The sequence below is a fragment of the Miscanthus floridulus genome, unplaced genomic scaffold, assembly GCF_019320115.1.
Source record: "Miscanthus floridulus cultivar M001 unplaced genomic scaffold, ASM1932011v1 fs_289_3, whole genome shotgun sequence".
NCBI lineage: Eukaryota > Viridiplantae > Streptophyta > Magnoliopsida > Poales > Poaceae > Miscanthus > Miscanthus floridulus.
The window spans coordinates 58869-80000 of NW_027096523.1; the positions used below are offsets into that span (position 1 = coordinate 58869).

The window sequence follows — 21132 nt, forward strand, 5'->3', positions numbered from 1 at the left end:
ACAGAGGCTACGTTCGGCGCCAGGACGAAGTATGCCGGACTCTATAAAAAGGGAAAGATTAGAGTCCAAGTTATCTTAAATTAGGAATGTTTTCTCTAGGGTCAAAAATTGTAATAAGTCGTGCTTAGACAGGAGTCATGCACAGGGCCCAGGGTATAAATACCAAACCCCGACTATTGTAAAAAGGAATCAATCAATCCAAATACAAGTCAATTACTTTTTTTGGCTCCGGCCACCCCTTAGGAGTAGGAGTAGAGTAGATCTCGACGAGTTCTTCAGCGAGTACTGGCTGCATCGATCCAGGTCGACCTCCACTGCTTGTCTGTAAGTACCAGTCATGGTTTATACCTCTATTCGTATGGTTGCATCGATCCGGTCGACCCCCACTAGCAGCTCTGGTATAAGCTAGTTATCGACTCTTGTTTAATTCAAGTATGGCTTGTGTGATTCTACCTCATACCCCACTGCTTGAATTAGATCAAGGTCAAGTTATCGGCTCTACCTTAGAATGGCAGTCTTTGGTAGATTCATTAAGTTACCAATATTGCTTATTGCTTTCATTATTTATCTAATTACAGCAATATCATTCTGCCCGACTGAGATTGATTTTAGATCAGCCTTATATCTTATTTGACTCATCATTTGCTAACCTAAAACTGATCCAATCTACACCTTAAACGATGAGTTATGTCTTATCGGTTGTTTTACATCAATCTTGATCGTGCATAACGTGCGGTTAAGGCATGTTGTGTCTTGAGTAGATCTATTGGCTAGAGAGAACTATTCCACGGCCCGTTATCATGGTCATGTGTGATTCTGCCTCACACCCCACTGTTAGCACCATGGAGTGGGGATCGATATATAGTAGATCTATTCCTGGTAAGGCATGACTTTAACTGTGCGTTATGCCTAAATCGGTTGTTTTAGCCAATATCGAGCGCTTTCAATGAACAGTTCACATCACGAGACCATTGAAGTAAAGATAGGTTGAAAGATATGTTAGCCCCATTGATCTTATTATTGTATTACAGGCCTGCATGATTCTGCCTCATGCCCCACTGATATTAGTAATGAGTTAGGGTCATCGAGTCTATTGTTATTTCTATGGCCTGCATGATTCTGCCTCATGCCCCACTGGTCATGATGATAGATGAGATCTAACATGTTCATTAGATTTATCTTTATTAAATGGTTAAGTGGTGTTGAATTGTTTCATTATATAAAAAGGGGTTCGGTTAATTATAATAATTGGCTCAGCACAAATCGATCATTGTTGACATCTTATTGCCATTGATTAATATATTGTTCGATTAATGATATTTATCCTGAGTGATAACTGATTCTTCTTACACAACCCCATGAGCTCTAATTGATTTATTCTCATGAATATACTGGAATTGACTATTTAGTCGATCTCCTTTCATATCGGCTCTCATAGCCGCACATTCGGGACTGTCTGGCAACACCGGCAAGTTTCGCCCTTAATTACTAATGAACTTTCTCTCCTTGTCAATTGCAGGGTCAAATTGATTGGCACGTCTCGGGAGGATCGCGCAGGATCGACCACCCCTACGCCGAAGCTAGGTGGATCTGCCCCATCGAGTGGACCCTTCCGGCTTGCTGCGTGTGTCTTCGGCACGGGCCAAAAATTCTGTGTCAATAGGAGTTGACACGGATCCACCGGCCCATCATCATACACTTGGGAGGCTCCAACCGACCTACAAACCGCCTTACCTGCTGAATTTTGACATGTGCCAATCCTACAACCGCGTTTGGGAGCCAACCAGCACCAAAGAATGAAGAGGTGGTTGATCCAAGGGCCGGCTGACGACCCCTAGCTACCGCACGGGGCCCTGGGGTGGCCACCGACCTCCTGGTTGCCTACAAGTACCCCCTCACTCTTCACTATAAATATGGGGTGTGGAGCTAAGTGGAGAAGTGCCCCATTCAATTCCAAGCTCTCCAAGCTTCTCCTAGCTTTCTAGCTTATCTTAACTTTAGAGTAGTAGTCTAGTTGTGGAAGTAGAGCAAGAGCGGAGCTTCTCTCGATGTCCAGAAGAGTCTTCTGGGTCTGGTATAGCTCTTTTGTAATTCTTTCATTTAGCATTTACTTTATTCAGTACTTTAGATTCAGTACTTTATTCTAGTATTATTGCTTTGCTTTGCTTAAGTACTTGTTCATTATTGTTCATCATTAGTGAGCTTAGGTGCTTATTGCTTGGCATTAGTAGCATAGGTTATCTTATTATTAGCAGTCTTTTGTTAGTACCGGTTCCACTGTCTGGTTAGGGTACTTTGATCTCATTTCATCAGAGCTCGGATTGAAGTAGTAAGCCAATTGATTAAGCAAGGTCCTTAGGCTATAGATTACCTTCAGGATATGGCTAGGCCTCCAGATAGATTGTGGTAGGTGGATCGGAGCTCGGATCGAAGTAGTAAGCCTATAGATTAAGCGAGGTGCTTAGGCTATAGATTTCTTGTGGATACGGCTAGGCCTCTGGATAGATTGTGCTAGGAGGAAAGTGGTGACAGCCTTGTCCATCCTCTGTATTCCACCATGTTAGGTCTATATATTAAATCATAGGGCTCATGGCAGACCTTGCCTATTTAACTCTTCTAGTTGGTAGGTGGGCTATGCCCCGAAGCAATATAAATTTGACACTCGGTACTCACTGAGTAAAGTGCTACGCGATAATTCTGTGCACTTGTGGAATTCGTCTACAAGTAAAGTGCTACGCGATAATTCTGTGCGCTTGCGGAATTCCTCTACTATTTGTTAAGAAGTATCAATAAGCATTTCTGACGCCATTGCCGAGGACGGCAACTAGCCTCAGATTTATATTTTTGCCAGCTTTGCTAACTAGACTTTTAGTTATCCTATGTAGTTTATCCGTTTTTCCTCGTACCCTACATGATCATGGGCGACAAGTCCATTCATGATTTGGCTGCACCCTCGGCTGCTAATGTAGCCACTGAACCCAATGTTATCAATGGGGACGCTAACTTTGATCTTAAGCCAGCGTTAATTACGATGGTTCAAGCTAATCCATTTTGTGGGAAAGCCCACGAGGATGCAAATGCTCACCTCCAACACTTTTTGGAGATTTGTAGCATATTGACCATAAAGGGAGTGAACCAAGAGGCTATACGTCTTTGTCTTTTCCCCATCTCTTTGTTAGGAAAGGCTAAGTAATGGTTTTAATCTAACTGTAACGTTGTAGATACCTGGGACAAGTGTTCCAATGCTTTCCTATTTAAGTTTTTACCCTATGGGGAAGACTAATGCTCTTCACAATAAAACCTCTAGTTTTAAACAACTAGCAGATGAGTCGATTCCCGAGGCTAGGGGAACGAATGCAAGAGTATGTCTCTGCATGCCCATACCATGACATGGAAGACTGGCTTTTGATCCAGAACTTCTACCATGGATTAGTGTCGTTAGATAGGAGCCATTTAGATGCTGCTACTAGTGTAGCATTCTTTTCGCTAAGTGTTGCAGATGCAATGACACTGATCGAGAAGATGGTTTCCAACCAAGGATGGAGTGACGATCGACTCCAACCCCGTAAACGAGGTATGTATTCAATTATAGAAGTTGACATGCTTGTAGCTAAGATGGATCTACTCAGCGAAGCAAGTAGAATATTATGAGAGGATGAGTATCCAAGAGACATTCAAAGCCATGGATTCCCACATGATTTGTGAAGTTTGTGGAGATGTTGGACATTCAGAAAATTTCTGTCCCTGAGACCTAGGAGGATCTCAATTTCATCAACACCGACAACGGGTTTCGTCCACAACAACATCAAGGCCAGGAATCAGCGCTCCAAAAATCAAAGAGGTAACAATTATTACTCTTCTTAACATGTGAATAAACAAGGTAATAATAGTATTCTTTCCTTAAAGATCTTGTTTATAGCAATGGTAGAATGATTGATAGCATAAATAAAAAGTTGCATGCTCTTGATAAGATGTTAGAAAATATAAATGCTAAATTGGATGAGTTTTCTTCTGCCTTAAAGAATCAACTTAGTTTCAATAAGATGATAGAAACTCAATTAGCTTAAATAGCTACTGCCATACCATCCTATGAGAAAGGTAGAATTCCTGGTAAACCTGAAGGAACCATAGAGACAGCCAACCTTGTCGCGGCAAGGTATGACTTTTTGGGAAATGGTTGGGGATTTCCTATTAAGAAAGGTGATCCTAGTAACCCCGTCATTACATGCTCCATAGGACCTCACACTTTTCATAATGCCATTTATGATCTAGGCTCTAGTATTAACATTATGTCTAAGAAAACTTATGATAGATTGTTTTACACTACCTTAGCTCCAACCTTAGTTTACGTACAGCTAGCCGATCAATCTACCCATTATCTTAAGGGAGTAGCCACTGACTTATTAGTTAAGGTTCGGAGTGCTTATGTTCCAACAGATTTTATGATCTTAGACATGCACAACGACAAGGATACACCTTTAATCCTTGGTCGTCCTTTCCTAAATATTGCAAATGCTTGCATATACGTGGCTTCCAGGGCAAATCCAATTCCACTTTGCTTGAAGAAAGGAAATATTTGGTTTTGTCTCTGGATATCCCCTCTTTGATGAGAAAAAGGAAAATAAGGAAGCATCTGAAGAGAATCAAGATGAAAAAACCAAAGCCAATTGAAGAACCGACGACGCCGGCCAAGAAGAACAGAAAAAGATGACGTAAAAAGAAAGATCCGTCCTCAAATTCGTCATCCCCTGATCCTGACAAGGCCTCCGAGGTGGAATAAGAGGAAACACCCCCACTCAATGAAGAATAACCTTGAGACCTGTCAAAAAGGTAAATTCTCTATCCTTTGCACATTTACCGCATTTTAAGTAGTTGCATCTCATATTTCAATTTCCAATAGAGTTGCTTTGCATTTAGCTACTCTATGTTAATAAATAAAGTATGTAGTAGCTATGCAAGGTAGGATAGGATTTGCTTTAAATAAAATAAACCATGAACTAAAAAAACATATATAATAAATGAAATATTAGTAAGTTATCTAGTAGTAATAGATTTAGTTATTTAGTCATTTATGCATTCTAGTAGTAGTAGTTAGTCAATAAAGAAAGAATCAAAGAGCCTCCAGAAGACATTCCAACCTATGCAAAAGGCAAGCTTGGGGAGATATCTCTACCCACTCAGGTATGAAAAATCTTAAACCCTCTCTTTACATTCATGTTTGTTTTACATGTCAATATCCATGATCATAGAACGTAGAGAGGAGTGCCTTGAAATTTATCTTAAAAGAAACTCTGCTCTAATAAATGATGATAATTTATTTGGAGATGATGAATAGTTGCTCAGTGATACTTTGCAAAAGCTTGTCATACAACACTATTACAGAAAGTCTATTCACCGTCGGGACCTTCATCAATGGTTTTGAGATAACCAGCGGTGATACATGGTTTTGAGATAACCAGCGGTGATATGTATCACCGTCGGCTTATGACCTATGTGGTCCCTCTAGGACGAATAACCGGTGGTGATGGTCACTTTCACCGCCGGCTCGGCATATGATCCAGCGGTCAAAATAGAATCTCGCCCTTCGCCGCCATGTCATCCGTTGAGCCAGTGGTGGAAGGGTTTTCACCGCCGGCGGCTCGTCCTATGTCCAACGCCCGATGGAACTGGCTGACATAATAGTTTTTTTACCACCAGTGCCATGATGGACGTGTGCACTACAACAAGATCCAACGATAATCAGGTTATCACCGTCGGATTACTGTATAAACCGGCGGTGAAGCAAACATTGTTTGGATGAATGGGTTGGTGATCTGAAGTCAACAGTCAGTGCATTACAGTGGTGTTACAACCACCAAGACATTCATATGGTGATGATTGATGCTTGAAATCTGTGTCATCCATTAGTGCGTATTGAATCCAGACCCTTCGTTTGGACTGAAGCCCTAATAAGGCCATCCGGCCGCCTGCCACCTCCCGCATGACCGATCCATTGTTCCTCTCTCACTATTTGTGTGCACGCCTCGCATCACGCTGCCCCTAGATCTAAAGGTAAGGTATGCTTTCGCACTTCAATGATGGATCTTTGTCGGATTATTTTCCTCTCTAAGCCTTGTTTGGATGTTGTCAGATTCATCTCAATCCACATGTGCTGAGGTGGATTGTTGTAAAATTTAGCTCAAGATCCACTTCAGTCCACCCCAACACATGTGGATTGATCCAAACAAGATCTTAGTGGTATCATGAGTAAGGAGGCCATCCTACTGCACACTGACTGATCGTAGGCTCTATGAAATGGAGGAGGCCCCTAGCAAGAGGAACGCACTAACCAGCCTCACAGAGGATGTCATTCTCGAGACCCTCTGCCACCTCCCCAGGCCGCTTCGTGTTCTGCTGCAAATATGTCTATCGCTCCTAGAACAGCCTTATCTCTGATAACCGTAAGGTGCTACCCCATACTATGGCCAGGCTTCTTCTACGACACCGAGAACGGCAATCGAAACTTCACCAGCATCACTGGTGAACGCCTCGACTTGTCCTTCTTATCGTTCCTCATTGACAATGTAGCTGTCTCAGATTGTTGCAATGGCCTCATCATATGATGGTGCCTTGGGGCTACTGCTAGGATACCGCTATGTCGTCTATAAGCCGGCAACCCTAGAAGTTTAATGGTACTGCCGCCTAGCATCCATAAGTTTTGTGAGGCTCAGCATGGCATTCGATTCGATAGTCCTCCTCGCACTTCCATGTGATTCAATATGTGGAGGAGGAGGGTGAGTGCGTAGGTGCGGAGATCTACTCATCTCAAACTGCAGCATGGATCTATAAGCAATCTCAATGGAGCTTGTTGATGGTCACTAACACCTGTTTTTACCAACAACATTCCACCCAAAAGCATGATAAAGTGAAGTAAAACAACATCTAAAATGTTGCATTTTATTTATAATTCACCTAGTTCCACTTGTGCTTGTAGAATTATTTGTATGGAGGAAAATATAGCAAAAATATGCAAAATGGTGACAAATATGAACATAGGGACCAAGTAGATGTGGCAATGGTGCTAGTGGCCCACATGCCACACCGGTCGGTCCCACAAGACCGTCAGCCCGATGTGCCATGTGGCCTAGCCTGTGTCACCGATCCATGGGAGCTGCTCTAGAAGCAATGCCAAGCGTTGCTCTAAGTCGGTTTGCACTGATGGACAAGATGGAGTTGACACGGATCCGCCGGTCCACCATCATACACTTGGGAGGCTCCAACCGACCTACAAACTAGCCTTACCTGCCAAATTTCGACATGTGCCAGTCCTACAACCGCGTTTGGGAGCCAACCAGCACCGGAGTATCAAGAGGTGGTGGATCCAAGGGCCGGCCGGCGCCCCCTAGCCGACGCCCAGCGCACTGGGTGGCCACCGACCTCCTGGCTGCCTACAAGTACCCCCCACTCTACACTATAAATATGGGGTGTGGAGCTCGGTGGAGAAGTGCCCCATTCAATTCCAAGCTCTCCACGCTTCTCCAAGCTTTGTAGCTTAGCTTAGCTTTAGAGTAGTAGTCTAGTAGTGAAAGTAGAGCAAGAGCGGAGCTTCTCTCAGAGTCCAGAAGAGACTTTTGGGTCTAGTATAGCTCTTTTGTAATTCTTTCATTTAGCATTTACTTTATTCAGTACTTTATTCTAGTATTATTGCTTTGCTTTGCTTAAGTACTTGTTCATTATTGTTCATCATTAGTGAGCTTAGGTGCTTATTACTTGGCATTAGTAGCATAGGTTATCTTATTAGTAGTAGTCTTTCGTTATTACTAGTTCCACCGTCTGGTTAGGGTACATTGATCTCATTTCATCGGAGCTCGGATCGAAGTAGTAAGCCTATACATTATGCGAGGTGCTTAGGCTATAGATTACCTATGGATACGGCTAGGTCTCCGGATATATTATGGTAGGTGGCAAGTGGTGACAGCCTTTCTCATCCTCTAATTTTCCACCATATTAGGTCTAGTTGTTAAATCGTAGGGCTCGTGGCAGACCTTGTCTATTTAACTCTCATAGCTGGTAGGCGGGCTATGCCCCGAAGTACTAGCGCATTTTTCCTAATCATTTCTTTACCCTTTTGTTACTGAAAGATAAGTCGCTCTCTCTCCCACCTAGCTATCTCTAGTGTAGCTTGGTTAGTAGTTTAGTAGGTAGTTCACACTCAACCATCATTATCGTTTACCTATCTAGGATACACTTAGGCTTTCCTTCAGCAAACCTAACCTAAATATAAATTCTAGCCTACAGCCTTCCTCTGGGAAAAAATATAAATTCGACACTCGGTACTCACCAAGCGAAGTGCTATGCGATAGTTCTTCACGCTCGTGGAATTCCTCCACTAATCATTAAGAAGTATCAACAGACACTGGATGAAGCCATGAACAAGAAGCTCCAAGATCTCAGGAACCTTCCGTGGTTCGCGATCGATAAGCAGGTCAAACTCTCTCTCTCTCATTGTTAGCATGCTGCGAGCATGCAACACCCTCGATGGGAGTCGACGTAGAGCAAGGAGCGATCCATTCTGCATAGCTCAAGTGGTAGCAGTGACGGCACTTGCAGTGACCGCGGGCGCACAAGCCCCCACGACATGAAGCCGCATAAGGAGTGCCAAGTGTAGCCCGAACAATGGAGAGCTCTGTGCACGTCAGGATGGGGGAGACTATGACACTAGCACTGCTACAGAAAAGATTTGTAGCAACGTCTTCTTTTTTTAGGGGCGGCTCTATATTGAGCTGCCCCTACAAATGGTTCCCAAAGGAGCCACTCCTACAAATGGACTTATTTGTGGGGGCGGACTGGTGGGGCCTCCTGGGATTAAAAAAATTCCTATTTTTTGGGCTCAAATTTGAAAAATTTTAGAAATGAATTTATAAGGGACAGGCTCTATATCTAGCCGCCCCTACAAATCCGCACCTAACAAATTGGGGATTTATAGCCACGGTTTGGTAGGGGCGGCTGGCGCGCAAACCACCCGTACAAATGCCCTGGAGTATACCACCTCCTTCATCCTTGTATAGTAGTATATAGTATATATATATATATATATATATATATATAGATGTACTGTATTTGTAAGTACGGAAGTATATACGAATTCAATTTGGAGTATACCTACCTCCTTCGTCATTGGATTTGTCAGGCATCCCTAGTCACCGGGCGACAAAGTCTCCGCTCTCAGGCTTCTTCCTCAGCTGCGGTACCCGCCGAGTGAGTCCTGTCCTCTTCGTCTGCTTTTCCTTTCCCAATTCAGTTCCCAGCCATACGCAGTCCGATGAATTAATACTATTCTCCGTCTTTGTCCATCAATGTACTGTGGATGGAATTGCTTGCAATATGACCTGGAATTGGCTCCACATTGTACAAATTCCAAAGTGACCTGAGACACTAGATACAGATACTCAACGAAATCATTCTTTTTTAGTCCAAAAAGACATTCCCTGAATCGATCTGTATTGCAAAATAGCTTGTGTGCTTAATTCTAGTCCCCACCTTATGTTGCCGGAAAATATCATGCCTTTTTTTTTCTTGCTTCCTAGTGAAAATATCGATTTTTTTTGTTGATGAACGGGATGGATTGTGGATAGTATTCCTGGTGAAAAGATCGATTTTTTCCTGAAAGCTCTCTAATTCGGTCAGAAAAATAGCCCCGTGACTGAAAGAAACAGCTGCCCTCGATGATCTGCTTAGAAACTACCATTGCGCACATAGTGTGCATCAGTGGCTTTGTACAACTAAAGCTGCTGAGAATTGTTGGCATCTTTTTGGTGCTTGGCTGGAAAACCTTTCTTGCCAAATTAATGGTCCATTTTTTTATTGGGTGGAATGTAATGAACAATACTTTCTTGCATTCCATGAACATCGAACAACGTACTAGATTGCTGTTACAAACCAAACCAAGTTTGTTGATTCCAACATTCATAGTCATCCTGGAGCTGACTGTGTAATACGTGTTCGACAAAGTGTTCTCTATTTTCATCAAAAAAAACAAAGTGTTCTCTATTCAGAGCGCCCAAGGCAGTCTCGACCAAGAAGACTAGCAAGGTAAGTGCAGCGGTTGCTGTTTTTATTATTACTTTATTATTATTATTATTATTATTATTATTATTATTATTATTATATGTTTGATACCTAGCTTGTGTTTGTTTCCATAGCAAATTCATACTTATTTCTTCTCGCTGTTCGTTGCATTGATGGTCTTTCCTGTACTATGCTTTTATCAGGGCTGAGGCTAACGTGGTCAGAAGCAGCGAGCTTCATAGGCCGGTTATGGATTTGCCAACATTTGAAGCGCTGTCTTTGAGTGTCCCTTCACTTTCCACCCCAGAGACACCTGAAATGACTAATGTTGATTATGCACCTCGCTCCGAGTGAGTTCTTTTCTTATGTTCAACTTTTTAAATTCAGTTGCCCTTAGCCATATGCAATCTGATGGGACCCAAACCATTCGCCATCTAAATCTACTAAGGAAAAGTGCAAAATTTTTTGCAGTAGCACTTTAAGTCGGTGCCACATGGTGTAAATTTTAAAGTGAGCAGAGACGGCACACACAGATCCATATATTCGTTACTTTATTTGCTAAAAATTTATCGCTCTAAGCTCTGAACTGTAAAGCTGATCGTCTGCTTAGTTCCCCTTCCCAGGTTATGATGTTGGAAATACTCTGCTATTTGTTTGCTCCCATAAACACTGGCTTTTTCGGTGACAAGCAATGTTTGCATGAAGTTGTTGTATGGTTGCGCCATTTATAATTGCTTTCTTTTATGAGAATCATTTCAAACTATCCAATTAAATTAGCAAACTGCCCCGGACCCCAAAAAGCAAACATGTATTGTGCTACCAGTGGTTTGTACAACCAAAAATTGCATATCATACCAAAATTTTGGACTTCCATTTGGTTGTTGCTCCCCAAAAGATTCCCCTTTTTATTGGTGCGATATGGTGGATATTGTTTGCCTGTATAAAAATGTGTTTTTGTTTAACAGAACCATTTCAATCTTCCTAGTTAGAGTTTTTACTGCTTTATTTGTCAGCAGCAAACCATTAAATCACATTATGGTAAAGAGGTCATCACTTGCTCTGTGAACCAATCCAACTAGCATGCTAGAACAAACACCATGTGTATCTATCCAGAGAACAATGAATGATCAAGAAATGAACAATCTTGTCCTGTACGTATCAGTTACACAACCATACCCTTCTAGCATTTCAGAATTAAATGACAGCTACAGAAAACAAAAAGTTCTTTGTAGGGGCGTAAATGTAGCCGAGGCTCTTCGAGGGATCCATGTACTCTTGATGTGTTCTAGCTTCAAGGGCTAGGAAATTGCATAGGAGTATAGGACTGCTGTCCAGTGAGCGTTTTTCGACCCTAGCTGTGCAGAAGTATTGTGTAATCTGAAGTCATAAGGGCTTCTCTATTTTTTTTCTCGAACTGCACAAGAGAACTGCGTGTCATTTCATTAAGCAGAGAAAAAAGAAAAACCAAAGGAGAGGCAAAGCAAACTCCCTTAGGCCACCTAGTACAAGACTAGCTAACAGCACCACTCACTGAAAAAAAAAACACGACCAAAAAAACCCATCCGGAGCCTAAGCAGCCGGTAGCAATGACCTACAAGTGAGCTTCTGTAATGCCATAGCACCAGCCCAAAACCAGGGCTTCTCTGATTTATGTGTTACCCTTGCGATTTTGGAATGTTTGGCCTGAAAACTTTTTGCCGCCCCTTCAAATTTACTATCCTTTAACATGTATAAAAGGTTCCAATAAATATACTTCGTTTCCTTTCTTGGTAATGGAACAAGATTGTAGATTGCTATACTAGTCAATATACTTACATGTGCTGATTCAAAATTTGTAGTCATCCTCAAGGGGCTGGAACTGGAACCCATGTTGGGCAGAGTGTTCTCTATTCAGATCAGCCTAGACAGGCTCGACCCGTAATACCAGCACTGTAAGTATCATGGTTATTGCTGTTTACAGACTTGTGTAGCAAGTTCATAATACCTTCTTCTGGATATTCTTTCTAATGATTATTGTTCCTTTGTAATGTTCTTTTATCAGGCAAGAGGAACATACCTGTGAGGTGAACAGCAGTGAGTTTGATATGGAAGTTATAGAGGCACTGTCATTAAGTGACCCCCCCCCCCCCCCACTTCTGACCCCTCAAACAGAAACAGATGAAGAGTTAACTGATGATGACTGTGCATAGTACGTATATTTTGCTCTTTTTTATTTTATCTACGCTGAAATTTAATGTTTTCTATCTCATAATGGCAAGAATCCTCAAAAACAAAAGTTAACTGTCGATATATGTGTTTAGTAACGTAAAAAGAGAGCAAGAAATACTTTATGTGACACAACAAATTACACTATTTTGGTATGAAATTGTCTTGCTTTAAAGCATTGCGAAAAAGAAGGAATGAACAAGGAACACATAAATTGGTAACTCTATCTAAGCGTCTTCTCGCCTGTGCAGGGTGCCTACTACTAGACAGACTGAGTTCTTTTTTAACCGACCAAAGGTATATCACGATCTATGGTGCTGTCTGGGCCCCTTCTTTCCACTGTACCAAATGTCAAGTAGCAACGCTCCAAGCTCTATTCAGATGTGGAGTATGTACATCATCACTATTTTCTATTGAAACTGGCATTTTTGTTGTTATATATATGTAAGCCTGAAATACACTGAAAATAGCAAGAAGCCTTGTTGAGGCGCTAAAATTTCATTACATACACGGATGGACCAAACCAATATAAGCAAGTAAGCAACACACAGTAGCATGTGAGTAGCTGTAGCACCACACGATGTAAATACTATTAATTACTCTGTCATCATTCTAAGCTATAGACATGATGGTATTTTGAAGATGCTAATTCAGATATAAACCTGTAATGTGCAAAAAATAATTATTTAATTATCCTAACACCTCTATCACATGCATGGTCAAGTGCATAGTGGAGTACTTATGAGGGTGAATAAGCAGTATAAGTGACCATGCCAGTGAAAACCTTTGTGTTCATTTGTTGTATTCATGCATTCATTTGTTATGTAGAAATGAATTCATTTGCTCAATAGCACCAGTCAGCAAATGTTTAGTTTGCATTCCATGACGTTTTGTCTACAGCTGCAGTTTGGAATTTGATATGTTGGTTGCTTTTAACAATATTACCATGCTTTTCTTCAGCCCAAAGGATGTGCAACGTATGGTTAAGGAATATTTAGATGCACGTCCTTGTATCAACCTCGACATAGCTTCTGATAGCTTTTTGGCCGTTGAGGATCCCACTCTTAATGCCCGTGCTGCTGAATTGGGTACAGAACCACAGCTACCCAGTGTTATTACTGAACAGGCTTCTGTTGCAGCAGCTCACCCTCAGCATAGTATGGTACCAACTGAATCAAGGTAGAGGTTCTAATGTTTTGGTCTGCTTTGCCCTCTATTTTATTTCCATCACTGTCTTGCTGATGTTTGGTATTGATTTGTTTGGGAGTACGCCTGCTGGCTTACTGTATTTTTCTTTCTTCTTAATGAAATGACAGAATGCTTTCTTGTGTCGTGCCGTTGTTCAACAAAAAGAAATTCCCCTAGGCATTATTGCTTTTATTGTTACATATTGTTGTTTTCTACATGTTCATCAGGAATTAAGGCTTCCTGTCATATGTAAAATGGAAATTTTAGGCTTTAGTAATTTTCATATGCTGCATTGTTGTGATTACTTAATAGTTTTTTTAATATATTTTTAGAGTAAGACACACAATGTTCTCAAATAATTTCAGTGTCTTGCTACCTTTTCTTGAAATAAAGGTTGAGCAACAGTCCCCATGATTTGAATTTGGTCTGGCATAGCTAAAGCAGCGCCAGTTATTTTGGTCTTGGTTTGCTGGTAGAGAGGATAAGGCTAGTGACCATGAAGGGTGCTGGCACAACTAGTGAAAAGTGGGAGCGAGAGAGGAGACTGAGAGGTAGAAAACTGAAGGGCGCCTTTTTACTTTTGCTTAATAAACTTTCTAATGACTTGGAAGGCAAGGTTGTGACACCGTCATTAGCCTCATAGTAGTGGAGTCTGAGAGTGGTGGTAGCTGCCCTATGTAATGTCGCCACCCTCGTAGGATGCTGGGACATCATAGGCTTGAGGCCTATGACTGTCCCTATATCATACAATCAAATGCTGTGGTAGTAATAAGTTGTCCGGCTACTGCTACACATTGATAGTTTTGTAATATTTTGAGAGAATATTGATAATATTCATGTATGGTGTCATTTACCCTAACTTTTGTATTTTAACCCCCTAGTCATCCAGATTAGAAAGAGTGAAGTTTCTAAACAATTGGTGCATGTCGTGCTTACAAACTTTCATTCGAGTCATACCTCTAGTGTAGCTTTATTACTTTTTATGTATGCAAAAGAACTATCGATGTTTGGAATTGGTTTTATGATACTTTGATTCCCGCCATAGAGGAAGACGTTGGCCACAAACTAGTTGTGGATTCAGGCATGAAGCTTCAGCGGAAGAAATTATTCCGAATGGAACGGCCTGGATGAACGAGGGTGATGCTGTGTTTCAAGAAGTTCATTGACATGAATCGACATCTTGCTGTAGGCATAGTTTTTTACAAATTAAACTTCCAAACTTTAAAACTTTCACAATATATCCCTATGTTGATTTGTTGTACAAGCTGGAGGACTACCGCCTTGATGAACTTCAGCACCAGTGTTTTAATGTGGAGAGCTATGACAAGGTGTACCATCATTATAACTTCACTGTGAGGATGAAGATGCCAGAAGCTGATTGGAAGGTGAAGCTGTATTTTGCTGAAGTGAAGGAGGTTTTTAGGAAAAAATATTATTTATGCTATCCATTGGATCCAAACGAAAATGGTATAGCAACTGTACAATATCATATATGAAATATGTGTGAATGTACTTGCAGTTTTCTAATACATTTTGCTTGGCTTTTTTCGCCAGGCCAATGTTATGCATGCAAGAACCAAGGAGTGGAAGATCTGAGACACCCTGCCATTGACCTATATGAAATAGGCTCGCCTGATGCTTCATGCAATTTATGGGACACTGATGATGAAAATGACAAGGAAGCAACACGTTCTGAGTCTGACAGTTTGGATCTCGGCGTTTTGTTTGGTAGTTAGGTTTGGACATGATGCTCCAGGTTCCGGTAGTAGGTAATTTATTGTATCGAACTTGTGTATCGGCGGGATGTAACGAAGCACTTCATTTGTATGTGTGTGTGCGTGGATCTTTCACCATGACTGAGATGCACTACTACAAAAAGCATTTGTAGGGGCGGCTGGTAAGCCTTTATAGGAGTGATTTGGCCAGCCGCCCCTACCGAACCGTCTCTACAAATCATGTATTTGTAGGAGCGATTCCCAGGCCGCCCATATAAATCGATTTATAGGGGCGGTTGGTGTTGTCAGCCGCCCCTATAAATCTATTTGTAGCAGCCACCCCTACAAATACCTGCTTGTCGGGGCAGTTCAATTTAGAACCGCCCCTACAGTACGTTTTCCCGCAAAAAAAAAATTCAAATTTACAATTCAAAATCGCGTTGCCGAACGTCCCGCGACCAACGTTCCAAACCGCGTTTGTGTTGCCGAACGCCCCGCGACCAACATTCCGAACCGCGTTCGCGTTGCCGAACACCCCGCGACTGCGACTACAAGCACAAGAGTATTATATAAACTATAATTACAAGTCCAATTCACAAGAATATATACAATCCATCATTAAATATATAAATTCCATACACATTGTTATCAACGTCCTTGAGCTAGCCTTTTAGTCTCACGAAGGTGTTGGTACTAAGAATTTGTACCTAACTCAGACTCTCGGTCATGGTAGGCGCCTTTGACGTGTGCAATCTGGTCCAATATGAAGTTGCAAAGGTCACCGACAAGCTCTAAGAGTTCGTCATCCTTGTATTGGTCTCTTTTCATTCCTTTCTCTTCTCTCCACTTCAAGAGAACAAGTTTCGGTTTAGTATTTCATACCATGTACGAAGTTTTTAAACTACAGGTGAAGAGGTTCAAACTTACCCTTAAGGGGTGTCTCCTGTAGGCACCGGTGTTACTCATCATAGAACATATATAGTATCCACAATGTACACTCCCAGGCTTCTGCTTGGGGCACTGTGTGTTTTGCATATGAAAATGTTAAGTAATGCTTTTGACAGCCATGTAACGGAGTACTGAAGAAGTAAGTTACACTTACCGCACATAGTGTTTTTATAGCCAGCTTTTCCTTCCTTTCTGGATCATGCCTTCCGTGATGATTAGTGACATAGAACCTAAATGCCCTGTTCGAATTATTTTAGCAAATACAACTTGTTAGTATCCAAAAGTGAACGTTACAAGTATGTATACAAACATATAAGCTAATGAGGATTGTCGATATGTATACGTCTTGAGAATCGATATGAAGTCTTTGTATATCACCGGGTCCCTATCTATTGAATCAAAGACCCATGCCATGCTCCTCCTGACATCGACGGCTTTACAAATCCAGTGGTTGCTGCATGGATTTAATCATAGAACTAGATAAGCTCTTTTGCATCGAATAAAATATATCGAACAAAGCTTTAAGTATAGAGTTGAACTTACTCGAAGTTGTATAGTAGCCATATAGTAGAGTGTTGTTGGAGAGTTTTGAAAGGCCGGGCAATGTATGCTGCAACCTTAAGGGACTCTTCCCTTAGTTTCGTCGTACGGATGTGCTCTTTCTCCTGAAGAGTCTTTGCAGCAGCTAGCTCTTTGGCATCCAGTGTCCACCGTTTAGGGTAATTAAAATTTGTTTGGGCTATAGCTTGAGGGTCTAGATATCCGGCTTTCACACTTGGCATTTGTTTGACAATGTGCACTTGCATTCTACAAATCACGACGTGGGTTAGTTACAACAAAATTCAAAGATTACATTCATATCATATCGGGAGGACAAGGACTTACAGGCACTACGTGCGAATTAGATTCATCTCCATTTCTCCCAGGTGAAAGCATGTGTGCATGTCATTGAAGTCAAAGACAATTTTTCTAGCTAGACTTCCAAATGTGTCGGTGGGGAAGCATGCTTGTATGAGACACCTGTAGCTCCTCCAGTGACGTCACCTTCTGGAGGAACCCATTCGGCACCCTCGTCCACGTGTCACATCGTAGGCAGACCAACCGCATCAGTAGGCTAACGCTCGATGGCAGTTGGACTTGCATACCATATCCTCTGATACATTCCAAGTCCAGTGTCTGTAGAAGCTTTAGAGCTCCTATCGCCTCGGGGAGCTCTTCGACATCTGTACCTCGTAACCCTAGGTACCTCAGATGAACTAGTTTCCCAAGATGCTCAAACCTGCGCCTGCCATACTCATGTGATGTGCACCTCTCTAAAGCTAGCACACATAAGAGTTTTATGCTCAGATGCAATACCAAACCACGGATATCACACCCAAGGGCAACCAGTGACCTCAGTTGTGTCATGTCCCTATGACTGTTAGGATGAGATTGATCCAGCAATATCCTGTTCTGGTGTGCTATCCGGCGCACCTTGTGTCGTGATGATGTTCCTCCAACCTCACCTTATGCAGGCTGACTTCCAAAATTGAAACTCTGCAGTAGAAAACATTCTGCTCCCCTCTTTTCAATGCAGATCATGATAAAAGCCTTGATGTCAGGATGATGTCACGAATAAAATTAGTATAAATTGATGTTAAACATTTACGACAAAATCAGAAAACAATACCGTGTCGTGTGTACCAAGTACTAACTGAAATTCCAGTCCAGACAGAATTAATACAAAAATCAATGCAAAGTATGAACTCTGAATATTTCAATTCGAACTTAATCACAGAAACTGTTTCTTCTAGCAAGAAATTCACGTGATTCAACTCTCCAAAAAATTTTTTTTTGCAATATGATTGACGGCTGGCTAAGGGACTACGGGAGTCCCAGAGATGAGCTAATGGTGGCAATGGCAGCCGCGGCCACAAACCGGCTTTGCCTTGGGTCCATCACTCTTGAACTTGATCCATGTCGAGGCCGGCACGTCCTTTAGGTAATTGGACGCAGCCAGTGCGACGGCCGCCGCCATCGAGACGGCCCCCGACGCGTGGACCCTCTGGCAGAACTCGCCGGAGCCCTTACAGACGCCGGCGACCCTGCGGCCGCAGGTGCCGAAGTCGTCCACCGAGAACGACAGCGCCGACGACGAGTAGAGCAGCACCTGCGCGGCGGTGTCGACAAGCTCGGACAGCGACTTGGCCGCCTTGCTTTCGTCCACCTTGCCGCGCGCCGTCAGCCACGCCGCCACTGCCTGCAGCGCCGCCGATATCACGTTGGCGACTAGACAATAACTGCACCGCCGTCCACGTACCATGATCAGCTCAGCAATGGTGTCAGCCTGTCAGGTCCTCATGCGAGGAAGAAGAATGGATGGATATACGGCCGGTGCGCGTACCTAAGGGAGCTGTAGTCGCTGTAGGAGACCTTGCTGGTAGCCGGAGAGCAGCCGGTGCAAGAGCGCTGGGAGGCGGACGCCATCATGGCCGCCGACGCCACCGACAGCGCCACGGTGGCGATGCGGAGGGCGAGGCTGGCCGCATCCGACGACCCGTCGGACTTGCCACCACCAGCCATGGTTCAGAGAACTCAACGAGCAATCGCATCTCCTATGCTAATAATAAAGCAGCGCCTATAGTTCTTCCAATTATTGGGGATAGCATTTATTTCAAATTATACCTTTGCTAATGATTCTGACAGCAGCATGCAGTTAGGAACTACTACTGCTACACATACACATTTGTAGAAAGAATATATGTATAAAAAAGTACTAGATAGTCTTATGCGGTCGAATGAGGTGGATCACTACTGGACGCAGGGTCTTTGCCGAGGGCCTGAAGCCCTCGGCAAAGGCTCTTCAGCCGTCGGCGAAGGATTTGCCGAGGGCAGCCCTCGGTGAAGAACCCTCGGGAAAAAAAACGTCGGCGAAGGACTCTTTGCCGAGGGCCTTTTATCGGGCACTCGGCAAAGTATTTGCCGAGGGCTAACGGCGACCCTCGGCAAAGTAAAGTAGCCGTTAGGTACCCGGTTATTTTCCACGGCTTCTTTGCCGAGGGCTGACATACAGGCCCTCGGCAAAGACCTATTTTCTTTTTTTTCTCGGAATTTCTTTGCCGAGAGCTATATCTAAGGCCCTCGGCAAAGACCTACGTTTTTATTTTTGTCTCGGAATTTCTTTACCGAGGGCTGTGTTCAAAACCCTCGGCAAAGACCTACTTTTTAATTTTTCCTGGGAATTTCTTTGCCGAGGGCTATGGCTAAGGCCCTCGGCAAAGACCTGTTTTTAATTTTTCCTGGGATTTTCTTTGCCGAGGGCTATGGTCAAGGCCCTCGGCAAAGACCAGTGAAAATTTTCAACATTCCACCTGTTTCTTGCTTTCCATGCAGACAAAATATATATATATATATATTCAACAGCAGAAATATCCCACAAATATCACAATCATCACATATATCTCACAAATATCACATATATCTCACAGATATCACATGTATCATCACAAGTCCAAATTCAACAATTCCATAAGTCCACAATCTAACTCAAGTGTCAAGTCCACAAGTTCAAATCCGACTGAGGCTGGCCAACCTCTCCAACCGTCTGGCCTCTGCGTCACCAACCTTCCCAACCGTCTGGCCTCTGCGTCGAGGGTGGTGTAACGAAGCCTCCAGAATCAGGTGACGCACGAGGGGGGTTATTGGAACCCGCCGACTGAGGCTGCACAAACAATTATATGCTTATGTGAGATTGCAGTAATTATTCTAGGACTACAGTTTTAGTATTTAGACAGAAACCTATCAAAATTTTTATAGCTAGTGTTGTCTGGGTTTCTATGTCATACAAGCAAATCAGTAGCTAGTGTTCTCTGGGTTTCTATGTCACACAAGCGAGAAGTGAACTTTAACGCTTACAGGAGTAGCTGCAAACGCGTGCGGCACCTGAGGCGGAGGAGCTGACATCTGCACAGGCACACCCGTCTTCTGCCCAAGAGCTTGCATGATTTGCATCATTTCTGCAATCCTGACCTCCTGGGCCTGCCGAGCGGCCTGCTCAGCCTCCAGCCGAGCAGTGAGGGCCGTGATCTGCGCCGTCTTCTCGTTGTTCTGGGCCTGCAATATTGCACTCCAATATTTCAGTAATGCAAAACTAACTCAAGTGTGAGAATATTAATTTACGACGAGTAAAACAATAATTACCTCGAGCGCATCGACCCGCTGCAGTGTCGGAGTAGGCCGTGAGCGTATGGGCTGGCTGGAACTCGTGCTCTGTGCTCGGAGCTGGCTCAGAGTGGGAACAGTGGTGGGGTCGATGGCGGCGTTCGCAATCCACGTCCGGCCGTGCTTCCTGCCGCCACCGAGCCTCATGATGGCCTCGGCATCAATGGGCTCGGTGCGGACGTCGTACTCTGGCCCGTGCCGCTGCTGTACCGCCGACGTGTACTCCTGGACTTTAGTGTACACGTTAGGGTCGGAGTATGCCTCGCGAGGGGCAGCCGGGTCCCAGGTGACGTCGCCGGCCACCCTGGTCTGGTGGGACATAGCCCACGCCGTGAACATCGAGACATCCTCGTCCGGGTGCGCAGCCTCCTGCGAGAAAGGCGGCAGGTGGTGAGCAATCAGGCATACGTTAAGCGTGAAACTAAATAGAAGAAAAATCACTTACATATGCCGATTTGAATCCGGGGAGACTCCTGCTGCCTTGATGGTGAGTGGCAGCTGGCCTGAGCATACGCAGTGCCCGCTGAGACTCGTGCTTCTCTATGTAGGCCGGCTTGCCATTCTTGTGCCATGTCATCTGTTTCGCAGTTTCCTCGGTCATGAAAAGTCGTTGGATCCTCGCTATGAAAGGAAGGTGACGTAAGACTCTCGCGGGGATCGTAAGCTGCACCTTTTGGCCATCACCAGATACTACCTCTAGGTATCTGGAGGATCCACACTTCGGACAGTACTTTACATGCTCGTGTTCTTTCCAAAATAGGACACACCCTTTTGGACAACAATGTATCTTATCATATGGCATCTTGAGCGCACGAAGGAGTTTTTCTGA

The 21132-nt window shown here is 43.4% G+C and overlaps 2 protein-coding genes and 1 pseudogene across 3 annotated transcripts; 1 reads left to right on the forward strand and 2 right to left on the reverse strand.

The window, feature by feature from the left end:
• The first annotated feature begins 9009 nt into the window (after nt 1-9009).
• Nucleotides 9010-15176, forward strand: LOC136531144 (uncharacterized; annotated as a pseudogene).
• A 2812-nt stretch (nt 15177-17988) lies between these two features.
• On the reverse strand, nt 17989-18665 carry LOC136531145 (CASP-like protein 1U3). Its single transcript, XM_066523853.1, has 2 exons — nt 18487-18665; nt 17989-18382 (listed from the first exon to the last, which is right to left on the reverse strand). Exons 1-2 carry the CDS (start codon nt 18663-18665, stop codon nt 17989-17991), a joined length of 573 nt encoding a protein of 190 aa, XP_066379950.1.
• Nucleotides 18666-19510: 845 nt separating this feature from the next.
• On the reverse strand, nt 19511-20850 carry LOC136531139 (uncharacterized). 2 transcript variants are annotated; one of them, XM_066523849.1, is made up of 4 exons: nt 20749-20850; nt 20283-20672; nt 20025-20195; nt 19511-19803 (listed from the first exon to the last, which is right to left on the reverse strand). In XM_066523849.1, the coding sequence occupies exons 1-4, from the start codon at nt 20812-20814 to the stop codon at nt 19699-19701; spliced, it is 732 nt and encodes a 243-aa protein (XP_066379946.1). In that variant the 5' UTR covers nt 20815-20850; the 3' UTR covers nt 19511-19698. The 2 variants fall into 2 exon arrangements, with proteins under 2 accessions (XP_066379946.1, XP_066379945.1); XM_066523848.1 differs by having other exon boundaries at nt 19512-19803; nt 19998-20195.
• Between the last annotated feature and the right edge of the window lie 282 nt (nt 20851-21132).

Bases quoted from the DNA above. Each gene is read 5' to 3' on its own strand.
- LOC136531145 (XM_066523853.1), bottom strand. From the start codon at position 18,665: ATGGCTGGTGGTGGCAAGTCCGACGGGTCGTCGGATGCGGCCAGCCTC. The intron at 18,383-18,486 runs GTACGCGCACCG...ACGGCGGTGCAG, and splicing joins AGCGACTACAGCTCCCTTAG to TTATTGTCTAGTCGCCAACG.
- LOC136531139 (XM_066523848.1), bottom strand. From the start codon at position 20,814: ATGCTCAGGCCAGCTGCCACTCACCATCAAGGCAGCAGGAGTCTCCCC. The intron at 20,673-20,748 runs GTAAGTGATTTT...CCTTTCTCGCAG, and splicing joins CCGGATTCAAATCGGCATAT to GAGGCTGCGCACCCGGACGA. The intron at 19,804-19,997 runs GTAAGCGTTAAA...TTGTTTGTGCAG, and splicing joins ACGCGTTTGCAGCTACTCCT to CCTCAGTCGGCGGGTTCCAA.